The sequence below is a fragment of the Pelophylax lessonae genome (genome assembly GCF_965119305.1).
Source record: "Pelophylax lessonae genome assembly, chromosome: 5".
NCBI classification, from domain to species: Eukaryota; Metazoa; Chordata; class Amphibia; order Anura; family Ranidae; genus Pelophylax; species Pelophylax lessonae.
Window position 1 is genome coordinate 32,980,393 of NC_138772.1, and position 25,252 is coordinate 33,005,644.

General features: G+C 45.1%; 1 protein-coding gene across 1 annotated transcript in view; it reads left to right on the forward strand.

Moving 5' to 3' along the window:
- The window catches only part of MINDY4 (MINDY lysine 48 deubiquitinase 4), a 71,180-nt gene extending 59,991 nt beyond the window's left edge, over positions 1–11,189 (forward strand). The window contains exons 15-18 of the mRNA XM_082259057.1: positions 1,217–1,378; positions 2,289–2,469; positions 4,211–4,283; positions 10,934–11,189. Of these exons, the coding sequence (XP_082115183.1) occupies positions 1,217–1,378; positions 2,289–2,469; positions 4,211–4,283; positions 10,934–10,982 (465 nt within the window). The 3' untranslated portion in view covers positions 10,983–11,189. The remainder of the gene's footprint in view (positions 1–1,216; positions 1,379–2,288; positions 2,470–4,210; positions 4,284–10,933) is intronic.
- The last annotated feature ends 14,063 nt before the right edge of the window (positions 11,190–25,252 follow it).

The following is a 25,252-nucleotide window of genomic DNA, read 5'->3' on the forward strand; positions in this document are numbered from 1 at the left end:
ATATCGGAATCGGCCCCTGAGGGTACCGATATTACCGATATTTCAGGAAAGTGCTGTACCGGAGTGATGCCTGCAGCTAAAGGCATCACCCCGGTACCGGTGTCCATAGCCGACGACCGGCTGTCTTGTAATGACAACCGATGTGGCTGAGAAGCCGCTTGGCTGTCATTACAAAGAGCGGGAGGGGATGTTCCCCCCCCCCCCCCCCCCCCGCCACCTTCTGTGGCTCGCCCCGGTCTCCCTTCCCACCGGGAGACCCAGGCATCCTACCTGCACGTCTGAAAATGTCTGAAAATATCGGCCGATACCGATATGCGATGACCAAAATATCGGTATCGGCAATAAAAAAAACGATATTGTTAGATCACGAATTCAAACCCCTGCACCTGCTGTATTATGTTTTACAGGTACTGATATAGCGCCATCAATTTACACAGCACTTTACATACAGTGTATTGTACATTTACATCAGTTCCTGTCCTCAAGGGGCTTACAATCTAAGGCCCCTAACTCACATATACACACATAGGGCCAATTTAGACAGGAACCATTTAATCTATCAGCATGTCTTTGCAATTTAGGAGGAAACCGAAGTACCCGGAGAAAGGAAAGTGGGAGAACTTGCAAACCCCAGGCAGGTAGTGCCGTGGTTGGGGTTCCAACCAACAACTCTAGTGCTGCTAGACAGAAGTGCTAACCACTTATCCCCCGTGCTGCCCCTTGTCACTTGGCACAGCGGCTCTCCTTGCCTGCATGCAGCACAGCTAAAAGCTAAAGCAGCTTAATGTCTGATAAGGAGACTAGAGCTCCCCTTGCTGGCCATATAGAACACCGCATAGTCTTAAAATGCAATTTTTTCATGTTTTACTAAAAAAAAAACAATATTTATATGTCAATCTTGAGCATAATAAAAGAAAAGATGTACTAAACCACTATACAATACCTTTATTTGTGCAGTCGGAATAGAACATGAATTGCATCATATAAATTATTTGCACATATACGGGGTAAAGAATTATTCCCATAATTCCTTGGGGAGACGTGAGTTTCGTTCTTCTTATAATACTTTGTAACTATGTAACTTTTACCGTTATCACAACAGGACGCTACTTCTGCTCACCTGGAAATCTCTGTGCCGTACAAACGGTGGGCATGTTATTGATCTGTGTTGAGTTGTTTTTAAAAATGGGTTTTCGTCTTTTATCATTTATCACAGGAGCTTGTCAATCTCATCCTGGGAGGTAGAGCCGTGTCTAACGTATTCAATGATGTCATGGAGCTTGATTCTGGGAATGGGAACACCACTGTCCTAAAAGGGGTCTCCAGCCGCAGTGATATTGGCTTTCTTTCCCTCTTCGAACACTACAGTGTGTGCCAGGTAAGTACTCCATTCTCCCAGAATGCAATTTGTTGGGCAGAAGAAAAACACTGGGCCTCACCTATGGGAGTCTGCAGCACAACCTGTATTGGGTTTTATTAGCTTGACTCTCTAGGCTGCTTTTCAGTTGTTTTCCAGGTTTTTCTTAACCGCCTTACTGAAAACAGCCTAATGTTTAAAGAGCTCAGTAGCTAAAGCCCAAATTTACGGAATAACGACCGAGCCCACCCAGTTGTGTGACAATAGCGAATGAAAATTCTCTATCGTCACACGGATCCTCCTCCTGGCCAATCAGGAAGCGGATTTTGAGACCTGTTTCCCGATTGGTCGAAAGGGGAAGCCATGCCATTGGGCATGGAGGAGGAGGGAGGAGACGCAGAATACGGGGGGGAAGAAGCCGAAGCCGCCACTGCCTGCTGCTGCATCCAGGCAGGGTGAGCGGGGGGGGGCCCTGTCCTGTCTCCCCTGTCCTGTCTCCCCTCTCTCCTGTCTCGCTGTGGTCTGGGGGGGATGGTGTGCGGCCTGGTGTGGTCCGGGGTGCCCATGCAGCACCAGCTGCTACTGGTTCACACTATTGCGAATGTGATGCAGGTTTCCCCGCATCCAATTCGCATGTCAGGAGATTGTGACTGGCTCTCTATGGAGCTGGTTCACATATCTCCTGAACGGCTCCGTTGCGAATTGCACAGGAGTCCTGTGCGCCTTCTGGTCCAAATTCAGCCCACAGATCGGAGCCCTGCTGTGAGCCTTCTGGTCCAAATTCAGCCCACACATCGGAGCCCTGCTGTGAGCCGCTCCGTGAGGCAGTGTGAACGGATCAGTCTTAAAGGAACTGAATGTGGTGCACTGAATGTGTTTTTTTGTTATGCTCAGACATTCACTGTAAAACTAACCTTTTTTTTTCCTTCAGGTTGGTTCCTACCTTAAGACCCCAAAGTATCCTATCTGGGTGGTCTGCAGTGAGAGTCATTTTAGTGTCCTATTTTGCTTGAAGAAAGATTTAGTAAGCGACTGGAGAGCGGAACGAAAATTTGATCTATATTACTATGACGGACTGGCGAATCAACAGGAGGAGATTCGTCTTACAATTGGTAAGTTTGAAAATTAAGTTCTATTGTTTAAATACGACTCTCTCCTCCCTTTACAAAAAATATAGATCCTTGGTGTTCAATTAATTTCCAGTTTAGTTTCTCTACCGCAGTGTTATCAAACCTTATTCTTTTGAACTTATTCTGTTAATAAAATTTGTAAAGTGACCGGTGCTCTTAGTTATTCCAAATTAAATAAATAAATAAAAAAACGTTGCTGCTCATGATGACGTGCTGACGAAACGCTCAGGGCGCAGCTTCCAGTGTCATTGCGTCACTTCCTGCTGAAGCCGTGGAGCACAAGGCGTCCCGGACTTCCTAGTTTTAAATGCTTGCTGAATGCAGAGAAATTGTGAGTACATTCCAAACTGTTTGAACTAAATAAAGTGAAAACGGTATTGTGCTATGGGATGTCATTTTTCTCTGCATGTGGATAAGACAGAGGGGCTGAATTTCTAAAAGAGGAAGGAAAGGAGAGATGCATAAAGGCGTGGATCTGGGTCTGCTACACAGTGGCATAAACTGTGAACGTGAGACATAGGGGAGAGCTTTCTGGTGAGTGCAGTACCATAGGGGGAGAACTTAGAGAAGCACAAGCATGAATTTGTGATATGTACGATTGAAGAGCACCTGTCACATCATTTATTGATTATTCATCCAAGGATTAGCTACATATATCAAAGACTATTTGTTTATTTGCCTATTTTTTTATATATAGCAGGTACACAAGATTCCTGTGTTCATCTGTGACCGAACAGGTACATCCGTTTCCCGCAGTAGAGCCGACCTGCCGCAGTATATGTGCGGCGGCTGGTCGACAAGTGGTTAATTGAACACCGAGGATCTATATTTTATTTAGCCACTTCCGGACCGCCCGCCAAAGTTTTATGTCGGTACTTTGATGGTGTTCTGCCATAACCCCCGGTGTTTTCTTAATAGGCCGGCGGTCCTCTTTCACTTAAAAGTGGTCCCAGCGGCGGATTTGCCGCGGGATCACTTTTATGGGAGGCGGGAGTGGTCCCGTAGCTTCCCGGTCGTTTTCCCCGCTTACCGGTGCCGTCGGTAGCGGGGAAAACGATCCGATCCGTCCATGTCCCAGGCAGGAAGTCGAGTGAGGGCAAGATTGCCCCCACTTGACTCTGTGGTCTTGGAGGACCACAGTTAGTAATCACTCCCCTAGGCTCACATTTAACCCTTTGATCACCCACTAGGTTAACCCCTTCCCTGCCAGTGTCATTATTACAGTAACAGTGCATATTTTTAGCACTGGTTACTGTAGTAATGTCACTGGTCCCCCCCCAAAAGTGTCAAAAATGTCAGTCAGGGGTCCGATCTGTCAGCCGCAATGTCGTAGACCTGCAAAAAATCACAGATCACCGCCATTACTAGTAAAAAAAAAACAAGAAAAATTACATAATTTGGGTACAGACTCGCACTACCGCGCAATTCTGTTAAAGTAACGCAGTGCCGAATCGCTAAAATATGGCCTGGTCAGTAAGGGGGAAAATCCTTCCGGTCCAGAAGTGGTGAATAAAAGTTGAGGATTTAAAAAAGACTGAAATCAGTTTTTAAACTTTATATTACCATGTAGAAACTTATATGGGCTGTTAGTGATTGGATGTGATCCGTGACCAATCCTGACAGTCTCTGATGGTCTGGAGGGCGGTTCAGAGTCCTGAGCCGTCTTTATTGTATCGGCAGCTCTGGCTCTCTCATCTCACCTCTGCTCCTCCTGTCTTTTCAGATACCTCAGGGAATTATGTAGAAGATGAAGACAATGAGTTGGTTCCCCCGCTGGAGTTTTGTATCCGGACCAAGTGAGTACAGCTGATATTTTATTACATTCAGTGTGTTTACCTGTATCATACGTACGATACCTTTTATGTGGCACCTAAACCACCTCAATACCAGCACGTTATACCCCCTTCTTTTTCAGGCCATGTTTCAGTGCTGTATTAGTTTGACTGACTGCTACTCAGTCATGTAATATGCTACCCATAATTATTCTATATATCATTGTTTGAAACAGATAGAACCGTCTTTGGTGGGATTTAATAACCACTGAGCTTTTTATTTTACCATTTAAAGCATAACTCCACTTTTGTTGAAAAAAAAAAAAACATTCCCCTCTGGGTGATCTCTGTACATTGCAGGGATTATAACAAACTTTGTTGTAGATTCCTAACTTTTGTTACTCTGAAGAAATCATTGTTTGTTCCTCTGTGCTGAGTGGGTCTAATGAGAGTGGTTTCATAATTATCTATCAGCTGTGGCAGCTGCAGGGCTCTAATGAGGAAATCTGCTGGGCCTGCATCCCTTTAGACGTGTTCCTATTGGGAGTATCTCACCAAAAATGAGATTTTTGTTGCAGGGGATGCCAGAAATCTGACTTGTATCTTAGTGCAGACTTCTGGGAAAATTGGTGAGCCAATCACACAAGCAGGAAATGATGTTTCTGGGGGTGTGGTCAGTATATATTCTGTGAACAGAACAGCTCCAGGCGGCCATATTGCATTGCATTTTCAGAAAATTACAACAGCTGCAGATTGAAAAGGAAAGGTAATTTTTAATAACATTTAATCACATTATGATTTGTGTTGCAATTGTTAACGCTAAATTGTTTTTCTTTATTTGCTGATTTTTTTCCCCCCACAAAAGTGGAGTTACCCTTTAAAGGAAAGGGCCATCATTTAACTGTTTATCGCATTTCTACATGTCTTAAAAGGCCAGGACAGTAAAACACCCCCAGAATGACCCCCCCCCCCCCCTTTGATTTGATTGAAGGCATATTGAGTATTTTGGAGATCTAATTTTTTGCCAATTTTTTTTTTTTTTAATCAGTTAAAGACCGCCCCATGTACATTTACTACAGCAGGGCGCCCCTTAAGCACAAAATCACATACCTGTACATGATTCCCATCATGTGCTCGAGGGGTGCGCGACCGCGAATTGCCGCCGGGACCCACCGATCATTCATAGGTGACACGGAATGGTGGTCTGTCTTTGTAAACAAGGCAGACCATCGTTCTGTCACAGAGGGCGAGAGAGATCTTGTGTTCCTGCTAAAGGGGAACAAAGATGTCTCTCTTCCTCCAGTCAGTCCACTCCCTCACAGTAAAGCCCCGTACACACGTACCGATTGTCGGCCGCAAATATTCGGCCGCCGACCGATCGGCCGATTGTAGGCTTGTTAGTATGATGCTTCCGACAGCCGACAGCGCATTTTCGGCCGAACAGAATCTGTCGTGCAGGCATTAAAATTTTTGTTGGCCGTCACCAGAACGGCCGATTGTTCGCCAGTCAGTACAGATTTCGGCCGACAGACAGCAGATTTGCAAGACTGGGCATGCTCAGAAAAGAAAAAAGACAAGGAAAGTTAACCATCACATGACATCACTTCTGCAGTTGTTGGCCGACAAAATTCGTGTGCAGTCTTTCGCAGTTTTCAACAGACACGACAGCCCTGGACAAAAGACGGCCGATCGTTCGGCCGACGATCGCTACGTGTGTACGGGGCTTAAGAGAGCACACAGTTAAACCTTTGATTGCCCCTGATGTTAACCCCTTCCCTGCCAGTATCATTTATACAGTGACTGTTTTTTTTTTTTTTTAAGCACTGATCACTGTATTGGTGTCACTGGTCCCCAAAAAGTGTCCCTTAGTGTCAGTTTTCTGTGCGTTTCTGGTGTATTTTTGGGTTGCCTGCATCTTTGAAAAATGGGCATGTGACTCAAAAGGGCGGTGCGATTTTAGTACGATTTTGATGAATTTTCCATTCATTTCAATAGGGAGGTGCGTTTTTGGTGTGGTTTTTAACCACTTCAGCCCCGGAAGATTTTTTTTTTTTTTTTCAAATATTTTATTTATTTAGAAAGGCAGTAACAGCAGAATGCAAGTGAAACATCCATTATACAGAGAAAATAACAGATATCGAAAAATGCCAACATCTCCCATCAGTGAGGAACATAAACATCATAAATTTCACAAGCCCCGGAAGATTTTACCCCCTTCCTGACCAGGCCCTATTTTGCGATTCGGCACTGCTTGACTTTAACAGACAATTGCGCGGTCGTGCGATGCTGTACCCAAAAAAATGTATGTCCTTTTTTCCCCCCGAAAAATAGAGCTTTCCTTTGGTGGTGTTTGATTACCTGTGCAATTTTTTTTTTTTTTTTTTTTGCACTATAAACAAAAAAAGAGCGACAATTTTGGAAAAAAAAAAATATTTTTCATATTCTGCTATATAACTTTACCAAAAAAAAATTTAAAATTCAAATGTAAAATTCAAAACTTTTTAACATTTTAGCCCAATTTGTTTTTGCTACATATTTTTGGTAAAAAAAAGAATCGCAATAAGCGTATTTTGATTGGTTTGCGCAAAAGTTATTGCGTCTACGAACTACGGAAAAGATTTATGTCATTTTTATTGTGTTTTTTTTTTTTTTTTTACTAGTAATGGCGGGCGATCTGCCATTTTTAGTGGGATTGCGGCGGACAGATCAGACCCCTGACTAACAATTTTTGACACTTTTGGGGGTACCAGTGACATTACTAAAGTAATCAGTGCTAAAACTATGCACTGTTACTGTAATCTTATTGGCAGGGATGGGGTTAACCCAGGAGCGATCAAAGGGTTAAATGTGTACCTAGGAGCGTGTTTCTAACTGTGGGGGGGGGCGTGGCTTGTGAAATGATCACAGAGACCTGTGTTCTTGTATAGAAGGATCACAGGAGCTCTGTGATCATTCCAGAGAGAAGAACGGTGAGATGTCTTTACAACAGCTGACCGTCCTCTCTCAGCGGGGAACGATCGCGGGTGTCAGGCGACAATCGGGGCCGCCTGCCTGCTGCATCGGCTTTCCCGCTGCCGAGTGGCTAGCTGCATACGCGTGACCGATGTCTACGGCGGTTAGCCCAGGAGGGCCAGCCTGCCGCAGTATTTCTGCAGCGGGCGGTCCAAGCTAAAACCGCACCAAAGATGTAGCATGCAGGACTTTTCAAAATGCATCGCACCCATAACGCTGTGGTGTGAAGAGTCCCATAGGATTTTCTTGTAAGGTAAAAACGCAGCAAAATCGTATCCATGTGAAATGGCTTACTGATTTCTCAGCACACTGAGCACCTCAGAATGTGCATTAGAAGCTGCAGCCAAATAGATCCAGACTAATTTCTTGGCGACAGTATCTAGTCCTTTCCTATCCAGCCTGACTATACCTGCCCCACCCCTTTCATTCATTGGATTTCAGTTCCTTAACCGCTTGCCGACCACCTACGCAGATTTACTGCGGCAGGGCGGCTTGGCTGCACATAATCACGTAGATCTACGGGATTATGTGCACGTGGTCTCGACGGCGCGCACTGGCGGAGCCGCGCACCCGCTGTGATTAGACACCGCAGGAGCCAGAACGCAGGATGAGCAGGCTTGATCGCCACCGGCCTCCCGCGGTCTTCAGAGAAACTGACAGAAGAGCCGCCTGCCTATGTAAACAAAGCAGGCGGCTCTCCTGTCAGACAGGCAGAGTGTGATTGTGTGTTTAGGCTGAAACACCAATCTCTCTTTGCCTGTCACAGAGCCCCTCCCCCCCACAGTTAGCAAGCACAAGTAGGCATACATTTAACCCCTTGAACACCACCAGTATTAACCCCTTCCTTGCCAGTGTCATTTATACAGTAACCGCGCATATTATTTAGCCCTGATTACTGTAGTAATGTCACTGATCCCCAAAAAGTGTCAAAAATGTCAGTCAGGGGTCTGATCTGTCCGCTGCAATGTCACAGTCCCGCTGAAAAATGCTGATCGCCGCCATTACTAGTAAAAAATAAATAAAAAGTCCAAAAATCTATCCCTTAGTTTGTAGACGCTATAACTTTTGTGCAAACCAATTGAAATACGCTTTTGGGATTATTTTTTACCAAAAATATGTAGCAGAATACAAATTGGCCTAAACTGATAAAAAAAAAATGTATTTTTAAAACTTTTTATTGGGAATGTTTTATAACGGAAAGTAAAAAATATGGTGGTGTTTTTTTTTTTCTTTTTTCAAAATTGTCGCTCTCTTGTTTATAGTGCAAAATTTAAAAAATGCAGAGGTCATCAAATACCACCAAAAGAAATCTCTATTTGTGGGGAAAAAAGGACATCAATTGTATTTGGGTACAATTGATTCCTCTACATTGGTTATCCACCAAAACTCCCTTTTGGCCCAAATTGGTGAGGGTTCTAGGAGCATTTAGGAGAATAGAGTACCTGACTGCTCTTCATGGTACCGTTCCTCTTTTTGAAGCCATATGGGAGACTTGGGACCTATCCTCATACCACTTTCCTCTCCCTACTCTTTAACTACTTCTGGACCAGAAGGTTTTACCCTCTTATGATCAAGCCAATTTTTTGCAATTAGGCACTGCGTTATTTTAACTAACAATTGCGCAGTTGTGAGGCGCTGTACCCAAATAAAATTGATGTCCTTTTTTCCCACAAACAGAGCTTTCTTTTGGTGGTATTTGTTGTGCGATTTTTTTATTTTTTGCGCTATAAGCAAAAAAAGAGCAACAATTCTGGAAAAAAAGCACAATATTTTTTACTTTCTGCTATAAAACACAGCCAATAATTTTTTTTTTCTTTAAAAAATCAGTTGGGTTTTTTTTCATCATTTTAGGCAAATTTGGATTCTGCTACATATTTTTGGTAAAAAAAATCACAATAAGTGTATATTGATTGGTTTGCACAAAAGTTATCACGTCTACAAACTAGGGGATATATTTATGGCATTTTTATTTATTTTATTTACTTTTACTAGTAGTGGTGGTGATTTTTAGCGGAACTGTGAAATTGCGGCGGACAGATCGGACACCTGACACTTTTAAAGGGGACCAGTGAAATTACTACAGTAAGTGCTAAAAATATGCACTGTCACTGTACTAATGACATTGGCAGGGAAGGGGGTTAACACCAGGGGCGATCAAAGGGTTACATGTGTGCCTAGGGGGTGCTTTCTAACTGCAGGGGGTACGGACTCAATAGATGAACATAGAGATACGTGTTCCTAAATAGCAAGTACACAGGATCTCTGTGTTCACCTGTGAAAGAATGGCGGTCTGCCTTGTTTACATCAGTAGATCGCCAGTCTGTCTCTATGGGAAGCGATTGACCTGGAAGGATTCTGTACACGGGATGTCACAGAGGATTATTTTTGGGACTTTGCACTTTATTTATCACTGTATGGAATTCACTTGTTTTGTGTTTGTTTTATAAGGTGTAGACCTTCCTTTTTCTTTTTGAGCACATTAACATATGTCACTGTGTGCGTGTGTATGTATGTGTGTATATGTGTGTGTGTATATATATATATATATATATATATATATATATATATATATATATATATATAATATAAATTCCTTAGCAAGTGCTGTTTTTGTATAGAGCACACCACTCTTGCGGTTTATATTTAACCACTAGGTGTGGAACAGCAGCTGCAAGTACTACTAGATTACTAATTCACATAGTTTTATATGGTTTATATCAGTTGGCGTGAGTGGATTTGTATATGTGTGCCTATTTCGTATATGTTTTTGTTTAAACTTTCCACAAAAATACAATTCTAAGAAAAAAACATGTCATTGGCATGTTGTTGAGGGGGAGGGAGGGACCAGGGAAGGCACATACACTATATTGTCAAAAATATTGGGACGCCTGCCTTTACACACACATAAACGTTAATGGCATCCCAGTCCGTAGGGTTCAATATTGAGTTGGCTCACCCTTTGCAGCTATAACAGCTTCAACTCTTCTGGGAAGGCTGTCCCCAAGGTTTAGGAGTGTGTCTATAGGAATGTTTGACCATTCTTACAGAAGCGCATTTGTGAGGTCAGGCACTGATGTTGCACAAGAAGGCCTGGCTCGCAGTCTGCACTCTAATTTATCCCAAAGGTGTTCTATTGGGTTGAGGTCAGGACTCTGTGCAGGACAGTCAAGTTCCTGCACCCCAAACGCTCTCATCCATGTCTTTATGGACCTTGCTTTGTGCACTGGTGCGCAGTCATGTTGGAACAGGAAGGGGCCGTCCCCAAACTGTTCCCACAAAGTTGGGAGCATGAAATTGTCCAAAATGTCTTGGTATGCTGACGCCTTAAGATTTCCCTTCACTGGAACGAAGAGGCCAAGCCCAATTCCTGAAAAACAACCCTACACCATAATCCCCCCTCCATTAAATGATTTGGACCAGTGCATAAAGTAAGGACACACTCCTAAACCTTGTGGACAGCCTTCCCAGAAGAGTTGAAGCTGTTATAGCAGCAAAGGGTGGGCCAATTTAATATTAAACTCTACGGTCTAAGACTGGGATGCCATTAGAGTTCATGCGCGTGTAAAGCCAGGTGCCCCAATACCTTTCACAATATAGTGTATATATAAACAGATTAAACTTCAACTGCTTTAACAGTATCTTCTTGTGGCCTTGTTTTTCAGATGGAAAGGTGCTGTTGTGGACTGGAATGGCACGGACCCCATTCTATAATGCCAAAGGCCACATCATATGGACTGCCTGCATACACCGGCCTTTAGGATGTTCACCCCACGTGATTCTCTGTAAAATTAGGACAAATCGCACCTCGCTTCGGGGGCCTGTAACTGCCTGCAAATGTGGTCTCCTATGTAAAAGACAATGTGCTATGTGCCGCCCTAAAAGCGAGCGTTTCAGGAAACGTCAGGTTATGTGGATTTTGTGTTTTAAATGCGGTCAGTTCCTATTTCAGTTGGCTCAGATCACAGTCTGCATAGAATAGTGTGATTAGTAAACCTGATCATGCAAAGATTTTTATTTGACAAGCAGAACTTTGACGTTTTAACAGGCCCAAATCGAATGCGGATTGTTGTGTTTACAGCTAAAATATGGACACTGATAATCAAGTATTTGTATGCCTTAATGCTTACTCCATTTTATGGTTTGCCTCTGGTTGCCTTTTGAGACGGAGTTCAACCAACTGTTTGTGATCAAATGTTCTATATTTATTACAGATTGATAGATGGGGGTTAATAACTGCCCAGAGATGGGTTTTAAAGTGGCGTCTTTTTTATTTTGTTATGTTATGTTTAAATTTCTTCCAAGCTCATGTTATAAAACAATACACACCACAAGTGAACCAAAAAAGCGCGTGTGAACACACACAAAAGTACACTTTGAATGTGTCAAATGGTCCCTTCCTGAGAAGCTTCCCTGAACCTCCCTGGGGTGCAAGACTCCTGATGGGGCCAAGGCATACTCAGATTCCATTGCCAAACGGCCCGGTGGACCATGCTCCTAATGATCAGCTGAAGATGACCAATGAGTACTAGGTGAGGGGCTCTTCCGAAGAGACCCCCCCTAAGGCAGGGGAGGAAGGAAATTAATGGCCACACATCTTCCCCTATAGTTTAAGGCAGGCCCGAAAACCCACACCCTACAATGCTGAGAGAGAAAAAATACATATATAAATGCTAGTGACGCACATGTAAAAAAAAAATTGAAAATAAAAAAGGTGCTAGTGCAAGGGCTGGACCTTGTGGCCTGGTAACAAAAATTGCCCCCAGTCTTGGCCAAAAGGCCTAGCCCATGTGGCATGGTCAGAAAAGACGTTTAGGTTACATGGCCGAGTGCTGTTTCACATAGTGAGGTCCCAAACCCAAAGTACTACTCTGGCTTCCCCGGGGCACCACTTCCAGGGTTGTCCTTCCCAGTCCTCAGCCAGACAAGGTAGCACAGTTCAAATCAGGAGTGACTGGGCCCCTCAGAACCCTTCACAGCAAGGAAATACTCCCGACTTCCACTTTTCCCAGTAAACGCTTTATTTGGTATCTTTCCCACTGAGATCCCGCAGGACTCCCATCACACCAGCAGGGGTACCTTACTGCCAGTCAGAAGGCCAGAATGATGGCAGGGCACCCTTCCTGGACACTGATAAGAACAGATACTACACGTGGCCTTAGCTAAAAAGCGGTGTGGCATCTTTACTATAGTGACAAGCTTAAACTGTCAAAAATGCTTAGAAGAGATGCCTTCTTCCTATTTTACCTTCGGAACGTCCCAGGAACCTCCAAACTCTTGGCACTTGGTGTGCAAGTGCCGACTTTTATCCGGAAAGGTGTTTGGGTATTCCCTCCTGCAACGCAACGCAATCTATTGGCTGGAAATTATCACAATATTGAACTGAGGAATGTTAGAGATTCTGAATTCCAACATTAGAGCCAAAGCATCTTGAGTTTCCTTGGTTTTGGAGTTCTTCGAGCCCCAGATGTTAAAAAAAAAAAAAAGGGTTTATGATGGTCTGATCTATTTGCTGTGGTGACAGATTTGCTTTTATCATTTGGTTGACTTTTGTAAATAATCTCCGATAAATGGATTTTACATTTTATTTTTATGACTGTTTTGTACATGTGATGAAAAATATATCCAAAACTGAACAAGCACCTAGTATTTCTTCTTCTTCTTCAAATGGTGGAGCAGTCATTGCTGTGCATGCGTGTCCTGGGTTGAGTCCCACCAAGGCTACCTGCATGGAGTTTGTATTTTTCTGTGAGTTTCCCCCACCAGCCCAAAACTTTACTTCTAGAATAACCTGAAGTGTAACCCTAACCCCCAATCAACGTGCAATTAAACATTTTCAATCAAATCATTTTGTTTTCAAGAAATGTGTCTTTTTGCTGTCCTATGCCCCATATGAAGTTCAAGCAGGGTGGGAGGGGCCAATTGGCTCCTGTATATATGCTGTGTTATATGAAAGGGCAGCATTCCTTTCATATCTTAAGTATATATACAGCAGGTAAAATAAGTATTGAACAAGTCGCGGACCGTGCTGTGCATTTGGAACCGTTCTAATAGGAGCGACTCAAGTCGCTCCGACTTAGAAAAAGGTTCCTGCCCTACTTTTGGACAAAGTCGGAGCGACTTGCATTGACTTCCATTATGTGAAATCAGTGCAAGTCGCGCTGAAGTCACGGTGCACGGCGACTTCATTAAGTCGCCCCGAAGTCGTGTCGCCATAGTGTGAACCTATTGACATTACATTTTCACCACATGTCAGTAACAATCCATGAAATTCATACATACAAAGACACCAAAACAAATATGTTCAGAATATGAGCCGGTTCACACTACCGCGACCAGAAAGTCGCCCCATGAAGGAGCGACTTTTTAGCGTGGCTTTGAAGAGACTTGTTTAGAGACTTGGAAGAGACTTGTGCACTACTTTGAAGAGACTTAAATGATAGGCGACTTTGTCTGTGGGGAATGCCTGGTTAATCTTTTTCTTCTTCGTGGAAAGTCTGATAACAAGTCGCTTGAAAATAGATAAGGATCTGACTTAGGAACGACTCCCATTGAAGTCTATGTGCACAAGTCGGATAGAGGTCGCCTTGAAGTAGTACAGGAAACTTTTCTGAAGTCGGAGCAACTTCAGTAGTGCATATTAAGATGGCTCTCATTCATTTACATTGAACTTGTGATGACAAGAGACTTGGGGCGACTTGAGGGCACACAAGTCGTGTCCCAAGTCGTAGTAGTGTGAACCGGCTCTATAACTTATGTGTAATAAAATGGAATGACACAGGGAAAAAGTATTGAACATGCTAACTGAAATGTATTTAATACTTGGTACAAAATCCTTTGTTGGTAATGACAGCTTCAAGACGCCTCCTGTATAGAGAAACCAGTTGCATGCGTTGCTCAGGTGTGATTTTGGCCCATTCTTCCACACAGTCTTCAAAACTGGAAGGTTCTATAGGCCTCTTCTATGATCTCTCATCTTTTAGTCCTTTCCATAGATTTTCTATTGGATTCAAGTCATGTGATTGGCTGAGCCATTCTAGCAGCTTTATTTTCTTACTTTGAAACCAATTTAGAGTTTCCTTGGCTTTGTGTTTGGGATCATTGTCTTGCTGAAATGTCCACCCTCGTTTCATCTTCATCATCCTGGTAGATGGCAGCAGATTTTTATCAAGAATGTCTTGGTACATTTTTCCATTCATCCTTCCTTCAATTATGTGAAGTTTGTCAGTACTGTATACTGAAAAACTGCCCCACACCATGATGTTCCCACCTCTAAACTTCACTGTTGTTATGGGGGTGTTTTCGGGGTGATGTGCCATTTGACCTCCAAACATGGTGTGTATTATGGCATCCAAAGAGTTTAATATTGGTGTCATCTGACCAGACTATATTCTCCCAGTATTTCACAGGCTTCTCTAAATGTTGTGCAGCGAACTTTAAACGAACTTCAACATGCTTTTTCTTCAGCAATGGAGTCTTGCGTGGTGACCGTGCATACAGGCCATGGTGATTGAGTTACTTATTGTTTTCTTTGAAACAATTGTACCTGCTAATTCCAGGTCTTTCTGAAGCTCTCCACAAGTGATCCTTGGCTCTTGGACAACTCTTCTGATAATTATTTTCAATCCTCTGTCAGAAATCTTGCTAGGAGCACCTGGTCATGGCCGGTTTATGGTGAAATGATGTTCCTTCCACTTCCGGATTATAGCCCCAACAGTGCTCACTGGAACATTCAGAAGTTTAGAAATCCCTCTGTAACCAATGCCATCAGTATGTTTTGCAACATAGGATTGCAAAGGGCTTGAGAGAGCTCTTTTCTTTTACCCATCATGAGATGTTTGTTGTGTGACACCTTGGTAATGGGACACCTTTTTATAGGCCATCAGTTGAGACTGAACCAACTGATATTAATTTGCACTGACAAGGGGCAGGATTGCTTTCTAATTTCTGATAGATTTCAGCTGGTGTCTTGGCTTTCCATACCTTTTTTGCACTTTTTTATGTGTCCAGTACATTTTTCCTTGTGTCATTCCATTTTATTACACATAGCTTCACTTTTGGTTTCTTTGTATGTGTGGATTGCATGGGTTGTTACCGACGTGGTGAAAATTTCCTGTCAATAGCACCTTTAGAAATAGATTTACCTAGAAAAATGGATACGTGTTCAATACTTATTTTAGCCTGCGTGTGTGTGTGTGTGTATATATACATACATTATATATATATATATATATATATATATATATATATATATTAGTGAGTACACCCCTCACATTTTTGTGAATATTTTATTCTCTTCTCATGTGACAACACTGAAGAAATGACACTTTGCTACAATGTAAAGTAGTGAGTGTACAGCTTGTATAACAGTGTAAATTTGCTGTCCCCTCAAAATAATTCAACACACAGCCATTAATGTTTGAACTGCTGGCAACAAAAGTGAGTACCACCCTAAGTAAAAATGTCAAAATTGGGCCAAAAGTGTCAATATTTTGTGTGGCCACCATTATTTTCCAGCACTGCCTTAACCCTCTTGGGCATGGAGTTCACCAGAGCTTCACAGATTACCACTGGAGTCCTCTTCCACTCCTCCATGCTGACATCACAGAGCTGGTGGAAGTTGAAGACTTTGCGCTTCACCACCTTCCGTTTGAGAATGCTCAACAGGGTTTAGGTCTGGAGACATGCTTGGCCAGTCCATCACCTTTACCCTCAGCTTTTTTAGCAAGGCAGTGGTTGTCTTGGAGGTGTGTTTGGGGTCGTTATCATGTTGGAATACTGCCCTGCGGCCCATTCTCTGAAGGGAGGGGATCATGCTCTGCTTCAGTATGTCACAGTACATGTTGGCATTCATGGTTCCCTCAATGAACTGTAGCTCGCCAGTGGTGACAGCACTCATGCAACCCCAGACCATGACACTCCCACCACCATGCTTGACTGTAGGCAAGACACACTTGTCTTTGTACTCCTTACCTGGTTGCCGCCACACATGCTTGACACCATCTGAACAAAATACGTTTAGCTTGGTCTCATCAGACCACAGGACATGGTTCCAGTAATCCATGTCCTTAGTCTGCTTGTCTTCAGCAAACTGATTGCGGGCTTTCTTGTGCATCATCCTTAGAAGAGGCTTCCTTCTGGGACGACATGCAGACCGATTTAATGCAGTGTGTGGTATATGGTCTGAGCACTGACAGGCTGACACCCCCACCCCTTCAACCTCTGCAGCAATGCTGGCAGCACTCATACGTCTATTTCCCAAAGACAACCTCCTGGATATGACACCAAGCATGTGCACTCAACTTCTTTGGTCAACCATGGCGAGGCCTGTTCTGAGTGGAACCTGTCCTAGTAAACCGCTGTATGGCCTTGGCCACCTTGCTGCAGCTCAGTTTCAGGGTCTTGCCAATCTTCTTATAGCCTAGGCCATCTTTATGTAAAGCAACAATTCTTTTTTCAGATCCTCAGAGTTCTTTGCCATGAGGTGCCATGTTGAACTTCCAGTGACCAGTATGAGAGAGTGAGAGCGATAACACCAAATTTAACACATCTGCTCCCCATTCACACCTGAGACCTTGTAACACTAACGAGTCACATGACACCGGGGAGGGAAAATGGCTAATTGGGCCCAATTTGGACATTGTCACGTAGGGGTGTACTTACTTTTGTTGCCAGCGGTTTAGACATTAATGGCTGTGTGTTGAGTTATTTTGAGGGGACAGCAAATTTACACTGTAATACAAGCTGTACACTCACTACTTTACATTGTAGCAAAGTGTCATTTCTTCAGTGTTGTCACATGAATATATATGATAAAATATTTACAAAAATGTGAGGGGTGTACTCACTTTTGGAGAAATACTATATATGTTTAGGGGTTCTGAGTAATTTTCTAGAAAAAAAAAAAAGATTTTTACATGTAGGAGAGGAATGCCGCAATTCGCCTGGTATGGAAGCGGATATGGGAATCTCTAACTTTTTGTTCCCCATCTACCTATGCAACCTGGAGATTACTGAGTGGCCTGTGTTTGCAGTACTTGCGAACTGCTGAACTTCCAGGAACCCTTTAACTGTGACAGGTCCCTAATAAAAGTATTTTGCAAACCTCATTTGTGTCTCACAGCTTTTAAGATTACTGCAACCATTTAATTTACAAGGACACACTTTTAATTTTCCTTTCCCTATAAATGGATCGGTAGATTTGCAGATGTGAAATCTTCAGAGAATCAGCTCGGTCTCCTAATGCTACATTTGTATCAATTAAATTAATGAGCGCTTTCAGACTAATTGGTTTCTTAACATGAATAATAAAACAAAACACATCTTAAACACTTAGTAATTGAAGTCATATTTCTTGGCCCGCCGCAAGGCGGCTTAGGAGGGGAAGAAAGAAAAGTCACTGGCTGGGAGGCCCGGAGGCACTCTGACTCCTGCATATAAATTAGAAGGATCTTTGTATAATAAGCTGCATCATTTATTATATGATATGTGAGCCCTTTTAATGTGCTGTTTTTGACCTCTGCTGAATATCAAGAGCAGATCTTCTCCAAGTACCATTAAATAATATTAAAATGTATTTATTTTTCGTTCATTGACGGACACAGCTCCTGATCTTCTTAACCATTGGGTTATACTGCCCCCTACAGGAGTAGGACACTAGTCAAAAAAAAGTCTGGCTACGCCTATAGTCAGTCCCAGGATAGATATAGAATTTTTTTTTCCTGTGAGATCTACACAGAGAGCGCGCGCAAACCTCAGCTCCGCGTTGGGTCGGCTGCGATAAAGCCTAACCGGACAGGGGGGTGGCCTGTGAGTTAAACACCTCACGAGGTCGCATACGACCGGGGTCTCGGCCCGAGTCGCAGCATTCCTCCTGACCGACAGCCCCCCCATTTCAATGGAGAGGAGGTTTTGTCTGAAGCGTTGCCCACCTGGAGGGTTTTGGGGTGGACAGGTTAGCCCCTCCATGGGACAGTCAGACCCCTGAGTTCCCCGCTTTCCTGTTAGGCACCCCCCTCATCGGTCTGGTGGTCCCTGTGGGCCATCTCGCCCCCTCCGCTGGGGCTGTGGGGTGGTCTGGTCCACTACCTAGGGTGCTGTGCTGACGATGGGGGCAGGGGGGGGGTGCGCGGCTGGCGACTGGGCAATCAGCTGTGGGGGGGGGCTGTACCCGGTGGGCGCTCTTGCCAGGGTCCCCACTTCCTGCCTGTGCCATTTTCTGAGGCCTTGGGAGCCTTGTGGTGCCGTGCGGGGCCACCATTTTCTTGTAGCCTGTGTGCCTAATGCACGGCAGCCATGTTTGTGTAGTCCAGTGGCCATTTTTCGGTGGTTTGCCATTGAAAATAGTGGTGACCATGACAGTGGAGCACTCTGGGCGGTGATTTCAGTGATGGGAGACCCCTCCTCATCCCCTGGTGCTGACTCCTGGATCTTTTCATTTAGTGATCGCTGTTTTTTGCAGTACAGATTCTCCTGGTAGCTGCAGTGCCTGGTTTCTGAGGGGTGGGGAGTCTGGTGGGGTCCTCTCGCTCTCCACTGAGGATCGATTTGTGTTCTGTGGCTGGCAACTAGGTGGGCTGCTAGAGCGGCAGGGGTTGTCCCTTAGCAGTGTTTTACACTTTTTTGTGGGGTTCCCCTGGTGACTCATGGAGTCTTTGGAGCACATATCCCCACCTGATCCCCCCTCTGAGGCTGTGGGGCCTTCTGGGTCCCATTCATCCATCGATGCAGTGACGGCGGTCCTGAAGTCCTTGGTGTCCCGGGTGGAGGTGGCTTTTAGGCGACAGGCTGGCAAAAAGTACCTGGAGGGTTTTGGGGTGGAACGGATTAGTGTAGTGATGAGCCTGGTGCAGGTCAGATCCGTCATCCGTAATAGTAAAACATCCAAGAAGTAGGACCGCACTCAAGGCAAAATTTGAAATCAATGGTATCCTTTATTCCTCATAGATAAATTCGTACAGACAGTGCATGACAGGCATGTCAGGTTGATGCGTTTCACGATACGAATGATCGCTTACTCATAACCGGTCCTACTCATAACCGGTCCTACTTCTTGGATGTTTTACTCTTCAACATGAAGGTGTGCTCTCCCCAGTATCTGGGGTGGGGGGACGTCTTCGCTGTTTCCTGGACCTGTGTACTCCCCTGGTACAAGTCAGGTGGGTCCACGAGGTCATTTGGTCCGGCTACAATATCGAGTTTCGTTCTTACCCTCCGGTAAGGTTCTTCCTTCCAATGTGCGACTGTCTCCGGTCCGCTTACAAGCTCTTTTAGGGCAGTGCAAGACCTTTTACTTTAAAGGGTGATGTCCCGGTTCCGACTTCGGACCGTTTTCAGTTTTGTTACTCAAACCTGTTTACAGTCCCCAGAAAGGAAGGCAAGGTGTGTCAAAATCTGGACCTCAAGGCACTGAACTGCTTTGTGCGGGTGCAGAAGTTCAGAATGGAGTCCATTCACACCGTGGTGGCTTCCCTGAATCAGGGGGATTTTTCTTGCCTCCATTGGCATCAAGGATGCTTACCTTCACATTCCAATATGTGTCGGTCTCCAGCGCTTCCTCCACTTTGCTTTGGGAGAGGACCATTATCAGTTTGTGGCGTTACCCTTTGGTCTCGCTTCTGCTCCTCGGGTCTTCACGAAAATGTTGGCCCCGGGGCCAGCATTGTTAAGCCAATAGGGGATTGCGGTACTGGGCTACTTTGTCGACCTCCTTCTGTGAGCTGAGTCTCCTACTGCTCTGGTGGAAAACCTGGAAATAATCATACAAGCTTGAGGGTGTTTGGCTTGATTCTGAATTTGCAGAAGTCTGCTCTGGTTCCGTCCACAAAGCTGGACTATCTGGGTCTGACTCTGGACTCGGCCTTAGCCAGAGTGCTCCTTCCTCTGGACAAACTGCAGAAACTGCAGGCTGTAATTGTGTCTCCTTTTGTCCAGCAGATGGTAATTCCTCCGGAATTGCATGCAGCTTCTGAGCATGATGGTGTCTACCTATGAGGCGGTTTAGTTTGCACAGATACATACGAGGTCCCTGCAAGGGAGATTCTGGCCAAATGGGACAAGAATCTCTCTAGACAATCAGATCCGGCTGAGCCGGGGAATGAAAGAGTCCCTGATATGGTGACTTTGTTCTTTGGCGCTTAGGCTGGGCTAATCCTTCCTCCCCTTGTATTGGACAGTGGTCACCACGGATGCCAGCCTTTCCTGCTGGAGAGGCCTCCTTGGCAAAATTTCTGCCAAGTAGCGATCAATGTCTTGGTACTCCAAGCGATCAGACTGCCTGGAACATTGGAGGATCATCATCTTCAGGGATGGCCAGTGGGCATTCAATCAGACAATGCCATGGCCGTGGCTTATGTCAACCGCCAGGGGGCACAAGAAGTGTCCTGGCAGCTCTGGAGGTAGCCGGCATTCTAAGGTGGGCAGAACGGTTCAGAAAGGCTAGGAAATCTACTTCTAGGAAGATCTACCATCGTACGTGGAAGATGTACATTGCGTGGTGTGATGTGGGTTCATTCTTGCTCTTTTTTTGGTGGCTCGGATCTTGACCTTCCTTCAACGGGGGGTTGAGCAGAAACTGGCCTTGAGTACTATCAAGGGTCAAGTGTTGGCCTTAGCGGTCTTCTTTCAACGACCCTTGGCCACATACTCCTTGGTGCGTACTTTTCTTCGGGGAGTTAGGCACTTGATCCCTCCAGTGCGGTCTCTGTTGCCACCTTGGGACCTCAATTTTGTGCTTTCAGTCCTTCAGAAGCCTCCTTTTGAGAATCTTCAGGGGATTCCCCTGCTTACACTGTCCCAGAAGGTGGCCTTTTTAGTGGCTATCACCTCTGCATGCAGGGTGTCGGAACTGGCGGCGTTATCCCTTCGTTCACCTTACCTGGTGATTCACATGGATAAGGTGGTTCTTTGCCCCTGTTCATCGTTCCTTCCAAAGGTTGTGTCTGATTTTCATTTGCATGAAGACATTGTGTTGCCTTCCCTGTGTCCCAGGCCTAAACATCTGATGGAAATTGCCTTGCAAGCCTTGGATGTGGTCTGGGCAATTATGGTGTACCTGGCAGCTACCAAGTATTTCAGGAAGTCAGACTCCCTCTTTGTGCTCACGGATAGACCTTGAAAAGTGTTCCTCTGGGACCATTTCCAGATGGATCAGATAGATGGTGGTTCAGGCCTATTTCATCAGGCCTGAACCACCTCTTTTAGGTTAGGTTCCTTGTTTCCCTGTCCAGGCACACTCTACTAGGGCACTTAGTGTCTCCTGGGCTTTCCGTCATCAGGCATCAGACGTAGGTTTGCAAGGTGGCCACCTGGTCGGCAGTGCATACTTTTACAAAGTTTTATAAAGTGTGTTGGCATCTGCGGATGCTTCTTTTGGTCGCAAGGTTTTGCAGGCTGGACTTGATCCTCTTTGAGGGTGTATTGTTTTTTTCAGGTGGGCTCCAGTTGTTTTGGGTGAGCTCCTTTTGCCTGGTTGGCAAATTTTTAACCTTGGGAATTTCTTTGTTGTTCCCACCTCTCATGTTTTAACCACTTCCATACAAGGCAGTTACACCCCCTTCCTGCCGAGACCAATTTTCAGTTTTCAGCGCTCTCACACTTTGAATGATAATTACTCAGTCATGCAACGCTGTACCCATTCAAATTTTTTTATCATCATAGAACTTTCTTTTGGTGGTATTTAATCACCACTGGGTTTTTTATTTTTTGCAATGTAAGTAAAAAAAAGAGCGAAAATTTTGAAAAAAAAAAAAATTTATTTTAGTTTCTATTATACAATTTTGCAAGTAAGTAATTTTTTTTCCATAAATTTTGGCCAAAATTTATACTGCTTCATATCTTTGGTAAAAATAACCCAAATTAGTGGATATTATTTAGTCTGTGTGAAGGTTATAGAGTCTACAAGCTATGGTGCCAATCATTGAAAATTGATCACACCTAATCACACCTGATGTACTGACGGCCTATCTCATTTATTGAGGCCCTGAAATGTCAGGACAGTAGAAGTACCTCTTTTTGGAAAGTAGACAGTCCAGGGAATTTAGTAAGAGGCAGGGTGAGTTTTTTGAAGTTGTAATTTATTCCCACAATTCTTTGGAATATTAGGATATTATTTATGTATTTGTTTTTAAACATAATTGTCATAACAGGTTATTTCTCACACACAGTATATGCATACATAAAAATACATGTATGGCATTACCACATGTGTAAAACTTTTACACAGCCTGGCCACACACAGAGGCCCAACATGCAAGGAGCACTGTCAGGTGTTCTATGAGCATAAATTAGACATAAATTTCCTAACAACCTTTTACACTTTTGAAGGCGCTGGAGCACCAGGACAATGGAATTACCCACAAAATGACCCATGTTGGAAAGCAAACACCCCAACATATTCTATGAGGAATAATGAGTCTTTTGAACATGTAATTTTTTTCCACACCTTTTTGAAAAATGTAGAAAGAAAATGAAAACGTATTTTTTTTTTAAACAAAGTCGTCAATTTATAAGATATTTCTTACACATAGAATGTACATAGCAAAAGTTACACCTAAAAATACACTGTGCTACTCCTTCTGAGTGTGGAAATACCACATATGTGAGACTTTGTTACAGCATAGCCACATACAGAGACCAAACATGCAAGGAGCACCGTCAAGTGTTCTAGGAGCATAAATTACACGTATAATTTCATTACAACCAATCACACTTTTGAAGGCCCTGGAGCACCAGGACAAGGGTAACCCCCACAAAATTACCCCATTTTGGAAAGCAAACATCCCAACACATAATCTAGGAGGCATGGGCTGCAGATAGGTACTCTGATGGGCTGCAGACAGGTACTTGGGTACACTGATCGGCTTCAGAAAGGTACCTGGGTACTCTGATGGGCTTCAGAGAGGTACTTGGGTATTCTGATGGGCTAGAGACAGGTACTCGGGTAATCTGATGGGCTGCAGATAGGTACTCGGGCACTCTGGGCTGGAGACAGGTACTCGGGCACTCTGGGCTGGAGACAGGTACTCGGGTACTCTGATGGGCTGGAGACAGGTACCCGGATACTTTGATGGGCAGGAGACAGGTAATCTATTGGGCTGCAGATGTGTACTCAGATACCCTGATGGGCGGGAGACAGGTACTCTGATGGGCTGCAGATAGTTACTCAGGTACTCTGAAGGGCTGGAGACAGGTACTCGGGTACTCTGATGGGCTGATGACAGGTACTCGGGTACTCTGATAACAGGTACTTGGGTACTCTGATGGGCTGGTGACAGGTACTTGGGTACACTGATGACATGTTCTCAGGTACTCTGATGGGTTTGCATAGAGGTACCGACTGATGTAAGAAGGCACGCTGGGGGCACAGACTGATGTAAGGGAGCACTGACTGATGTAAGGGGGCACTGCCTAATGTAAGGGAGGAGTCTGGGGGCACTGACTGCGGTAAGGGAACACTCTGGTGGCACCAACTGAGGTAAGGAGGCACTGTGGGGGCGGGCACCTACTGATGTAAGGAGGAACTTACTGTTGTAAGGAAGCACTGACTGATGTAAGGGAACACTCTGGGAGCACCGACTGATGTAAGGAGGGATTGACTGATGTAAGGGAGCAGTCTGAGGGCTCCAAATAATGTAAGGGAGCACGCTGGGGGCACTGACTGATCTAAGGAGGCACTCTGATGTAAGGAAGCACTGACTGATGTAAGAAAGCACGCTGGGGGCACTGACTGATGTAAGGGAGCACCCTGGTGGCACTGACTGATGTAAGGGAGCACTCTTGGGGCACTGCCTAATGTAAGTGTAACACTGCCCCCTAGAGAGCTGCTGAGAATTACACTTCTTGGGTTCCCCTGGGTTACCATTAGCAACGGACAGCAGATACACAGCACTAAAAGTTCTTGGTTCAGACAATAATCAGTCCAGGGGATTTGGTTTTTGTGTTTTATTTAGAACTGGAATGGGAGAAGGGATGAGTGGGATACTCCAACTAGTAACTATGCACAAATCTGAGGACAACTCACTGTAGAATGGGGCAAGGCTGCTGCTTCACCCTGCCACCAAAGTGAAGTTAAATTGACCGTTCCCGTATTGAATATTCTCTCAGGGTTATCAACTTGGCACCCTCTTTACTCTTTACTGAGAACCCTCAGGGCCCCTGGGCAAAATAAATCAAGGGCCCCTTCCAGGCCCCACCCATTTTCTGCCTCCAGACACACCCTTGCCACGCCTCCATCCACACCCCTCCTCCAGCCACACCCACAATAAAACAACACAACATAACTCTCTGATACCTAGGCCAAGTTGGCTCCTCTTACCTTAATTACAGTTGCTGGCTGGCAAGCTGTGGTCTTGCTGGCTATGGCTGGCAGGCTGTGGTCTTGCTTGCTACCGCTGGCAGGCTATGGTCTTGCTGGCTACCGCTGGCAGGCTGTGTCTGGCAGGCTGCGGGCCTGTGGCTTGCTGGATGTGGGCCTGTGGCTGGCACTGGCTGGCTGGCAGGCTGTGGCTTGCTGGCTGGCAGGTTATGGCTTGCTGGCTGTGGGCCTGTGGCTGGCACTGGCAGGCTGTGGCTGGCTGGCACTGGCAGGCTGTGGCTTGCTGGCTGGCTGTGGCTTGCTGGCTGTGGCCGCCGGGCCCCTCCGCAGCTCCACTCCTCACACTGAAGCAGTGCCAGCCGACGGGCCCCTCCCCTCCTCCCACTACGTATTGCTGGGTGAGTTAATTCTGTACTAGGCGGCGGGCCCCCTTGCTGGCTGGGCCCCCCTTCCCGGCCGTGCCCTCGGACCACGTCCGAAGTGCCCGACCACTCAGTCCGCCCCTGGGCAGAACTAACAATCAGGCTCCCCTGATAAGCAGACAGAGCAAACTATATTTTACCTGCCTAGCACCTACCTAGGAGGGTGCTACATCTGGGAACAGTCTGGGTGCACTGACTGATGTAAGGGAGCACGCTGGGGGAACCGACTGATGTAAGGAGGCACTGAC